The sequence below is a fragment of the Artibeus jamaicensis genome, unplaced genomic scaffold (genome assembly GCF_021234435.1).
Source record: "Artibeus jamaicensis isolate MK-2021 breed Jamaican fruit bat unplaced genomic scaffold, CSHL_Jam_final contig_685, whole genome shotgun sequence".
In the NCBI taxonomy this organism is placed as follows: Eukaryota; Metazoa; Chordata; class Mammalia; order Chiroptera; family Phyllostomidae; genus Artibeus; species Artibeus jamaicensis.
Window position 1 is genome coordinate 33,518,536 of NW_026521924.1, and position 10,924 is coordinate 33,529,459.

General features: G+C 56.8%; 1 protein-coding gene across 1 annotated transcript; it reads right to left on the reverse strand.

Annotated features, from left to right (window-relative positions):
- Positions 1-302: 302 nt before the first annotated feature.
- ANKRD60 (ankyrin repeat domain 60) lies at positions 303-9,867 on the reverse strand. Its single transcript, XM_037133678.2, has 4 exons — positions 9,495-9,867; positions 4,872-5,002; positions 3,153-3,318; positions 303-1,069 (listed from the first exon to the last, which is right to left on the reverse strand). The coding sequence occupies exons 1-4, from the start codon at positions 9,865-9,867 to the stop codon at positions 753-755; spliced, it is 987 nt and encodes a 328-aa protein (XP_036989573.2). The 3' UTR covers positions 303-752.
- Between the last annotated feature and the right edge of the window lie 1,057 nt (positions 9,868-10,924).

Below are 10,924 nucleotides of genomic sequence, written 5' to 3' on the forward strand. Positions count from 1 at the left end.
TCTGAGCTACAGAGCCTAGAATTCAGCACAGGCGCTGATGCAGGAAAGGAAAAAGCTGGCGGCAGGTGGTGGGACACAGGGAAAGGAGGTGCTGCCTCCTTCTAGGAGCTCACCATCATCTCTCACACTGTCTCCGCCAAGTTCCACGCCAACGTGTCACCGTTCAACAAATCAGGCACCCCGTGGAGATCATGTCTGGAGAACCAAGCTCTCCTCAGACCCCCAACTCAAGCAGCAGACCCCTCCAGGGTGGCTCAGGAGAACTTCTGGAACATTTCTAGCCACGAGAGCCTTTAATTCTGTGATTTTTACAAACTGAACCTCACAGTCCACGCTGCCCATGCCCTCCCAACATTTGCCAACACTCGCTCAGTACAATAACAACAGAGCTGTCCTCATTATCCCGGTGACGCCCATTACCCCGATGCATTAGACAGCCTCCAGACGTGGGAGAAGGTAATCGGCCCTCCTCACCCCAAGCGGCGTTATTGGGCACCAGGTACAAATAGCTTCAATTAAAGGCTGCCATCAGCCTATTAGGGCCGTAATGGATTACAAAATGGACACAACTCACCTTTTCCTATCAACTCCTGCCCAGGTCATTTGTGAGCAGGACAGATAATTTACTCTCTGATTTGGCTGGATTGCTGCGTTTCCCCGCCTTCCCACCCACCAAGGGTCATCTGAACTCTTCCCAAGTTGCCCAAATCGGCTGCGACCAGCAGACACCGCAGTGGGAGCTGAGTCTTATTTTACTGCGTGGAGCCGGAGTCGGAGCCGGAGTCGGAGCCGGGGCCGGACTTTCTGCTCGGGAGAGCCTTGGTCTCCCCCGAGTCCTTTGGGTCCTTTCTCTCGGACTTTGTCATCCAGTAGGACAGGAACATCTGCCGCTCATCTCTCCTGTGGTTCAGCTGGCGGGCGATGGCCTGGGGGCTCATGCCCTTGGCGTCCTTGGCGAGGATGGACGCCCCGAACTTGAGCAGGAGGCTTATGCAATCCGACTGGCCCATGGCTACGGCCACGTGCAGAGGCGTCCTGCCCATGGGGGACCGGCCGAGACAGTTGGCACCTGTAAAACAAGAACGTGGGTGAGGGGGGGGGACCGCCCTCCTGGCCTGTCCAGGGAGAGAAGCCAGGGAGAGGCTGCAGCAGCCCTGAGGGGAAAGCTCGGGAGAGTCCACAGTGTTTCCCCATGTTCTGAACCGGGCGCGAGGGAGGGGGCAGCGCTCCCCCCAGTGGTCAGCACGGCCTCGCCTCCAGCTGCCCATCTGCGGCCGCCAGGGATCCTTCTAAAGGCCCTCCTCCACCTCCGGTGCTGACATCCGCTGCCCTTGGGGTGACGTTCCAGGTCTTCCCTGCTCTCTGTCACCTCCCCTGCCCGCCCCCCTTGTCACTGCAGCAAGACCCTGCACTGTTCTTCCTCTCCCTGTCCACGGGCCCATCAGTCCAGCCTCCTATCCTTGTCCCGTGAATAACCCCGCTCGCTCATCCTGCCCCTGGCCCTTTGCACACGCTCTGCCATTTGCTAAACACTCTCATCCTTTTCTCTCCCCCTAGACTAATTCTACCCTTCCTTAGGTCTCATTTGCTCCTTCAGAAAACCCTTCCTTCACCCCCCTTCCGCCCCATGCACTGGATAGATGCCCAGGAGATGGGCTGCACCTTCAGAACTCGCTGTGTGCCCCCGACCGTGGAATTAATTATCTGTAATCATTTCCCGGCTCCCCGTCCTAAGCTCTACAAGAGCAGCACACATGGCTGCTCTGATCACTGCTGCTCTCCTCCCCGGCACGCTGCGCGAGGCCTGGGGAAGACAGGCGCCCAGGAGATGACAGACGACAGGCCCCCTGCCTCCTGGGCAGGCCGGAGCTCCCGTCGTGCCCGTCACTGCCTCCCACCCAGTGGGTGGGCCGATGACAGGTGTCCAATGGGGACTTGTTGAATGGCATCAAACCCTGGGTAACAGACGTCATGACACAGGAAACAAGGCCATTGGACTTCATGCTGCTGACCCGGGGACAGCCCATGTCTGGCAGCCATGGCTGGCCGGTGAGGTGAAGGGTTAATTAAATCGGTTTGCATGACGCCCAGCCTTGGCCAAGACGCCTTTTCACGGCGGCTGTCTTGCAAAGGACAGGAATCTTCGCGATGCTGGCTGTAATTTCTTAACTGGTGCTTTCAAATACATCACAGTTCCATCAGAGTGAAAATGACTTTCTATGAGCTTAAAGGACTACTGGGCTGTGAAAAGCCCGTATTTCATCTTATAAGAGGCGGAGTGCAGAAGGCTGAAACACTCTGTCCATCACAGACGCACGGCCCAGTCACCCCGTCTGAGTGTCGGGGTACCCCCCCAACCTTGCTTGGTGGAAGTGGGAGAAAAGCAAAGACAGGTTGCAGAGCGGCAGGGTCAAGGCCATGAGCAGGAGAGAATGGGGACACCCTTGGATGAGGCCCCTTCTGAGCTGCCAATCATGGATCAAAGGCCCACGGACCAAAGTTCCGTCTCTTGTCCCTCCCGTTCCGGAGGAAGTGGTGGCCTGGCCTGGGCTGTCTACAAGTACTGTCCGTGGTCTTCAATGAACTAAACCCCAGTCTATGGGCCTTGTTCCCCCCAAATATCCCCCAGGGAAGACCAAGTGTCCCCTGCAGGGTCATGCACAAAACCCTTTGATCTGGGGACAATGCAAGCTAAAGGAGGTAGGAGTGGGGAGAGAGGAGAGAGATGAAAAGCAGGCCACCAGGTTTGGGGTGACTGTCTCATAGGCCTGGAGGAAGGAGACTGGCTGACCAGCCACCAAGAGAAGGGTGCGGCTTGGGGCCCTCCCCTCGAACCATGGCAGACACCCCACCTCGGTGGGGGGCAGGGAGGAACACCCCCAGTGTGCCTGGTCAGACACAGGAGCCAGGAAGCCCTTTCGGCCGCCCCCCCCCCCCGAAAGTTCCATGTCCGGTCCACAGAAAGACTTCCCATGAGACCAGGCCAAGGAAGGGAGGGGACGCAGCCCCTGGTGAGCACGTCCCAAGATACCTCAGCCAGGGACCACGACGGGTGCTTGGCGAGCCTTGGGCCCAGGAAGACAAGCCCCTCTGCTCTCCCTACTCACAAAGCCCCCGACTCTTGAATGGCCTCAGAGGTCTATCCAAATTACCGTGTTCTAGAAGGTACTGGACAGCCTCCACGCGGCCCCTGTGTGAGGCGATGTACAAGGCCACGAACGCCCTCTGGGCCACCCAGGTCCTCCAGTGCTTCTCCCCCAAATACTGCGAATTCGCGGTTTGGTACGGAGAATCTTCAACCACGCCGAGGCAAGCGAGCTGTGGGAGACACACGGAGTGGAGTGAGTCCCAGTGGCGTCCCGAGGACGGCGCCCTGGCTTGGCAGGGGACAGGGCACTCGGCCCCCAGGGACGGTTCACTCCGATGCCACAGGGGGGCTCCTGATGGGAACCGAGAGGAGCAAACCCTCGTGGAGATGCTGGAAAACAGGTGGCGTGGGGGACACTGATACTCTGTACGTGAGTGGACAGGAAGTATGAGTTTTCCATCAGGCTGGCCTGGGAGGCAGGAAGTTCTTCCTGTCGATGTTCTGAAGAGAGAAAAATAGATTTATCTGGGTGTCCAGAGGAAGGTGGCTGTGGTCGGCAAGGAAGACCCCAGCCAGCATGAAGCGGCTCCCCGGAGGGGAGCAGACTGCCCCGGAGACTTGACGAGTTCCGACCTTCCCGTCTGTGTTCAGGCCCACGGTCTCCGTTAACTTTTGGAACACTCTGAACTCAGCTCTTGGTGAATACCAACCCCACGCCATCATCATCTCAGGGTGGATTAAGGCTCCCGGCACAGGGGCCAGGGAGTGGGGCTGGAACACTGTCCCCGACGCCTGTGCCCGGCGTGGGGCAGCAGGAAGCAGAGAATGTGACCACGCACCAGGAGGGGGGTTGGCGATTCTGACTCAGGACAGAAGTGGATAACCGCTTTCCAGAGCAAAAGCCAGAATGCCCGGGCGTCGACGGAACTCCTAGGGCAGGCCTGGGAGGGGGAGAAAAGCAGGGAGGGGCGCGGGAGGGGCTGTGCAGACAAGACACCTGGGCAGGGCCCCACCCCACCCCACCCTCCCTCTGGGGCCTCGCACCCGCTCGGACGTGCTGAAATCCTGGCCCTACCTCCCTGAGCGCCACCCCCCCCTTCCCTGACCTAATCCCAACACCCCCCTGCACCCAGCCTCCCCTGACCCCTCTCCCAGCCGGAACTGCACTGGTCTCCCCCGCACCGTGAGCTCATCGCTTTTCAGCCAAATTCACTTTCTAGAAAGAACATACACTTGTCCCCTTGTGTCTGAGTGATTCATCTTCACTGTTGGGTGGACAAGCTGGTGTCTGCCTCCTTCCCCTCACTGCCCACCCCAGAGCCCCGCTGAGAGCCAAGCGCAAGGCCTGGCGGAAAGTAGACGCCTGCTACGGCGTATGCAGCAGAGCCGTGGGCAGGACCCCACGAGGATGGAGGGCCACACCTTCTGACACTCGGGTCGTCCCCAGCGTCTCGCTGGTGATCAGATCAGGTGTCCAGCCTCACCGAACCCACCTGAGAGCCGAGGCAGGGTGCCCTGATTCCCTTGGGAGGTGCGTGTGAGCTGTAAATCACCCGTGAGTGGACATGGGGAGGAGATCACAAACCCAACAAGTGAACAGGGATGCTCAATCCAGCATTTGATTGATTTCGGACTGAAGCCCTTGTTACTGTTTTTACCTATTCTGAAACTTCCACTTGACATTCACACGAAAGCACAGGTGCTGCCCCACACACACACACAGGCACACGATTTACAGTTGCTTCATGAAGTGTGATACCCATTTAAAGAATCATGAAAGCACCTTGCTGGTATCCCCTTCCACAGCTGCCGAAACCAGGTCTGTCCATCCATCATAGTGCCAGACACATAATGAAATAATTCCTCTGGGAACAACATCATGGAAGTTCAGAGTGCTGTCATCCATCATAACTCCTACAGAGAATCAGGTTTTCTTTAAAAAACACACACACACAAAAAAACTGGGCATTCAAGATAAACTATTGTGTTGGTTTAGTGGAGGGATGACCTGACCTCGGGCATCAGGAAGATAATTGCAGAGCCCTGGGCACCGGCCCCCCCTGGATGGCCTCACCCCCATCTGTTTGGGGTTGGCAATGCTTTCAGAAAATTAATTAGGCTCAGTGCAAAGAGAAGCCAAACCACAGAAAAAAAAAAAAAAGGCAACGATTTATAAAAGTCTGTAATTATAACTCATCCTATTGTGAAAAAAGCCTGAGTCATTTTATGAGGTAAACTCTACAAATAGAACCAAACCCGAGTGACAATCTGCCCCAGGCACGGCACAATGCAGTCACCGGAGTCACAGACGTCAGGCTCCAACGCTCTGGGCGATGTTGACGTTGTTGGCTACGGAAGCAGCCGTGACGAAAACGTGTCGCATCGTCCAAATGACAAGCTATAGCTGCGTGTCTCGGCCTGGACACCCTTGGGACCCTGGACCGGACCCTTCTCTGCTGGGGGGCTGTGCTGTGCATTGCAGGCAGTTCGGCAGCATCCCTGGCCTCTATCCGTGGGGTGCCAGGACCACCGTGCCCCAGTTATGACCAGGAAAAATGCTGCCAGACACGTGACTTGGATGGTGACCACCCAATACTATATACCAATGATGCGCTAGGGAATCGTACACCGGGAACCTATGTAACTTTATTAACAAATGTCACCCCAATAAATTCAATAAAAACATACAATTAAAAAGTCTCCAGACATTGCCAAATGGCCCCTGGGGGACAAAACTGCCCCAGCTGAGAACCAATGATGACCAGAATTGTAATGTCGACATTCACCGTAATTTGGATCCGGGATGTTCAAGTCCTTTGTCTAGCGAATCGGCCAGAACAGTCCCTTACTCTGATGAAAAGAGGGGTGAACCCACCCACGCCTCATACCTGTAGATTCTTTGGGGGAGACAGGAATAGGAGGAGGGTACAGCAGTTGTATTTACTCTATTGTTTTGAATACCGCATGTTTTCTTACGGGGTCACCTATCACCCTGCTGAACAGAGAATAATTTGCTTTCTCTGTAAATGACACCTCACAGGGGAAGTCTCCACTCTGCCCAGATCGGTGCGTCACTTACTCCACGTGGGATTCACAAGATTTGTTTTTTTCATGGCCAAGTAATTACTGAGCACCCGTAAGAAGTAACCACACTCTTTCAACCTCAAGGCAAGAGAGGTCTGTTGCCTCCGTTGGCTGGTAAGCAAACTCAGGCCCCTGGCACACGGCAAAGCCAAGCCCCCGACCTGACCCATCTCCCTTTGTGCTCTGGGCACTTGTCCCTCTGGCTGCTGTGGGCATCACTGGTCACCAGCCACTCCAGCTAGCAGAGGCAAATGGGAAACGGTGACCAGCAAATCTGTTCGTTAGGGTCTTATTTAAGGTTCCAACACAGAGGATAAATGGTAACTAGTGTAAGCAAGACAACTTGTCTTCCCATCAACTTTGGAAAAAGTGAGTACAGCTGTGTTTCCCCGTGAGCAACAAGAGCGCGTGGGTCCCGTGTGCTGAACAGCTCCTCCGGGGAACCTGGGCCCATCGCCTACCTGACACGCGGGCAGCAAATGCTAATTATCACCCGCTAAATGAACGATTAGAGTTGATGACAGACATCAGGGGCACCCTCGTGCATGAGTTTGCTCACCCCTCTCAGATTTGTGTCTCTCAAGGCTTCCGCGAGCATTGTCTCACTTGATGCCCCCGGTGACCTCTGAGGTCCAGGGCTAGCTGCCAGTTCCTGACGTCCAGGCCGAACAAAGCCCGAGTTCTGTCCACCATCTCTGCTGCGTGTGGGCCGTTCACAGTGAGGACCGAAACCACCCGGGAGACCGAACTTCTCATCACAGTCGCTAAGTGCTGGTTGCTAAGGGCAGGATTGTGACCTCAAAGTCAAGTCACAATCCTGTGACTTAGCTTTCTTGAATTTATGGCCTCGGCCTAGCTCCCTGGCAGAAATAAATTCACAGAAGGGGGGCCGGATATTTAGGGTCCAGGACAGGTCATTCTCTAATTACTGGGTTTGGAACCCAAGGTCCTTCAAGAGTTCACCTCGTGTTTAACATGTTAACTGCTCACTGGGTTCGAGTCCCGTTTCCCTCCCGACGGAGCCTCAGCTGTGCCCCCCAAACACTCCTCTGCACCACCCACACGTAGGAAGGGCCCTCGGCCTTTCCCGTACAGCTTTCCTGAGTCGTTTCCGTCTCGGGAGGGGACTGGCTTCTCTGGATAAGAGGGCTCCGCGCAGATGGGGGAACTGAGCCCTGGGGGGGGCGGGGCAGTGTGAGGGGCGTGGCGCTGTGGGCGAGGCCGAGGGCCCGTCCGCCCGCCCCCAGGACCTGCCGCACTGCACCGCGGTCTCGGTGCTGCCGCTCCGGCCTCCGCCCCTCTTTTCTTCACCTTATTTTGCATTGATTTCCACCAGGGGGGGAAGTCATGGAGACGGGGGCTTTGATCCTGTTCTGTGTCCTAAGTCTTGTAAGGGGCGGGAGAGGGACAGCCAGGTCCTCAAGCTGATGGACGGAGATGGCGTAAGGAGAGGATGGGCTCCAGGGTGTTCACCCTCCACTGGGTGACTCCCAGGTGGGAGGTGCCTGAAGCGGGAGCCCAGGGGTCCCAGTTTAGCCACAGGGAGCTTTGGGTGCTGGGTTCTGGTTCTGGTTGGGCTGGCTTTGAGCTCCTGATCCGGACAAGGATGCAGCTTGAGATTCAGGGTTCAGATGGGAACTTGGCTAGTGCCTGTGTTTGGGGTTTAAACGTGGATGGGGTGGCGATGAGGGCAGAGTTTACTCTGGATTTGGTGTTCTGATGAGGGCATGGTGAGCTCTCTGTCTCAGGGTCCTGGTAAAGGGAAGGGTCTGTTCTGGGATGTGGAGACCTTGAGTGGGCTGGGCTTGTTTTGAGATTTGGGGGTTTCGATGTAGCCCTGGGTAGTGGGGCACGGGGGCAGGGAACTAGACAGGTCTGCCCTTGGACTTGGGGGTCTTGATGGCAACAGGGTCTGCTCTGAGATTTGGGGTCCTGACAGACAAGGTTTGGTCTAGAACTTAGGGTTCTGAGGTGGAAAAGGTTGGCTGAGGGGTTTGGGTTTCAAGTACAAGCAGAGTTTGCTTCAAGTTTGAGTGCGCTCGCGTAGTAAGTGAGGCTTGTTTTGAACTTTGTCTTCCCTACATGGATATGGTTGGCTTAAAGCTTGGGGTGCCAATGTAGGCATGCTTTCCATAGAGATTTAGGGGGCAGACATGGGTAGGTTTGACTTGATCTGGGGGAACCACTGCAGGCAGTTTGTCTCTTGCTTTGGAGCCCCTGTGAGGACAGCTTGGGGCTGGGGGGCTGGTATCGTTTCTCACGGTGAACTTGGGACCAGGCCTGCAGACATGGGCAGGGGGGGCTTTGAATTTTGGTGTCAGGTGCGGGAAGAGTTTGCTTTGGGCTCCGGCACACTTGTGTACATACAGACGGCTGATGGATGGGGGGTCAAATACCCGAGTGGTTAGGTGAGGACTGGAGGGCTCAGAATCGGCCATGTCTGCTGGGGGTTTAGGGGCCACATCTGGGTGGAGTTGGCTCTGGGTTTCAGGGTTCTGCTGCAGGCAGGGGAGCGTAGGGACTTTATTTGAAGGTCAAATGCAGGCATACTTTCCGTACAGATGTGGGGTTCTCAGGTGGGCAGAGTCTGTCTTAGGCTCTAGCGTCCCTCAGTGAGCGAGGCTGCTGGGGGTTGGGGGTCCTGACAGTCATGTGGATGGCCTAGGGGCCTGGGGCTCAGTCTTGGCCAAAGGTATTTTGGATTTGTGGTCCTAAAGGGGGCGGGGCTGTTCTGAGCTTAAGCGTCCTTGCGTGGACACGGCAGGCTGGGGAGGATTGGGGATCCTTATATACATGTATCCAGCATAGAGGCTTGAAGCTTGCTTTGAGTTTGGGGTCCTGCTGTGAGCAGGTTCTCGGGGGTTACAGGGTCCCATTGAGGACGGCCATTTTAGTGAGGGGTGGGGCTTGCAGTCTTAACAGTGCTTGCAGGCACCGTTGGTTTGGGGACTTGGGCCCCTGAGGAGGGCTTGGGGAGCTGGAGGGCCCCCCTGTGGCAGGGTATTTTGGGATCGGGGTCCTGCCCTGGGTAAGGACGTGCTGTGGGGGCGGGACCCTGACACAGACCGGGCTGTCTGTGGAGTGGGGTACTCTTCTGAGTGGGGTTTGCCCTGAGGCAGGAGGTCTAACGTGAACCTGCCTCTCTGGGCCCTTCCCAGCCCCAGGCCTCCATCCGAGGTTTCCGGTGGGTCGGGGTTTGGTTTGACATCTGAGGGATGCTCCCTGGGCAGGTGTCCCTTCAGGGTCACAGGTGCAGAAGGGGACTGGGCATTCCGGGTCGAGGGAACACAGAAGGTAAGGGACGGGGCTGAGCTGGGGCCACCTTGGTCCAGGTAGTGGAGCTGCAGCAGGTTCAAGGGGACGCCGGCTATGAGGTCCAGCTCCTCTTTGAGTTCGCGCACAGTCATGTCGCCGCGGCAGTTTGGCACTTCGAACGTCTCTCCGGTCTCCTCCAGCAACAGCCTCATGACGAACACGTCTGGGACCTCATCGAGCACCAGGCTCTCGGCCTGCGGGTCCGCGCTGCGACTCAGGGTGCGGGGACGGGCCCCGGACTGTGCGGGGAGACGCCCCTGGCCGCTGGCCGCGGGTTCCTGAGAAAGGGCGCCCCCCTGCGGCCCCGCTTCCGCTCCGCCCTCTGCGCCCGCCTCCGCCCGCTGCATGGCCCTCTGCCCGGTGTCTCCCGGCGTCGTCATCCCTACTGCCTGCGGCGCCCACGCGTCACCAACCCGCTGTGGGACGACCCCCCCCCCCCCGCGCCGCGCGATGAACAGAGGCGGGGCTCCACGTGGACACGCCTTAAAGAAGCTGGAAGGACACGAGCGCTCCTTGAAACCGTCCGAAGCTTTATTGAGATCAGTACAAAGGCATCGCCCAGAAGCCGCATCTCCCCAGCTCCCACCTTGCCCCCCAACTCCATCTCAAAGTTTCCAAGCTGCTCTTAATGTTCCTTTAGTCTGGAACACGAGACCGCTTCCAGCCACTGTTAGGAAACTGGCACCTCTTCTCCGAGTCTGTTTATAACACAATCTTTGCATAATTCGGGGCCAACTACCTGGAGAAAGTATGCATGAACAAGGCCCTGATTCATCCGCCAGTGCACGCACTGCGTGCAGAGGGTCTTAAAGTGCTTAAACATCGGTTTCCTAGCATGAATGAGAAAACCAACATCGCAGAAATATAGCTCCTTTCAGCAGACGTGGGCTCGGGTTGGTGACAAAAACCAAACCGAACCAAACCCAGCACTTGGCCTCCCCGGAAGTGGGACACAGACCTTACAGAGGTTTGCAAAACTGCCATCAAAACCCACCCATTTCGCCCTGGCTGGTGTAGCTCAGTGGATTGAGCGCAGACCTGAGAACCAAAGGATTGGGGTTCGATTCCCAGTCAGGGCACATGCCTGGGTTGCAGGCCAGTTTCCAGCACAGGCAACCATACACTGATATTTCTCTCCTTCTCTCTTTCCCTTCTCCTCTAAAGATAAATAAAAATAATAAGAATAGTAAAAAATCTTTAAAAAATCTGTCCATTTTGAAAATGCTTGGGAATTCTGGCAGTGAGGAAGGCGCGGTGGAGAAGAACCCGTCAGAAGGGGTGCCGGCCATGTCGAGAAAGGCTGGCACGGGGGCCCAACCTGGCAGAGGCCCACCTTGTACTTTCCCACTGTTTCACTGGCGGGGAGGCCCCGAGTTCAAGGAAACAGGCGGTCCCCGTGTGCTGGCCGGACCCCACACGCTCGGCCCCGGGGCCCAC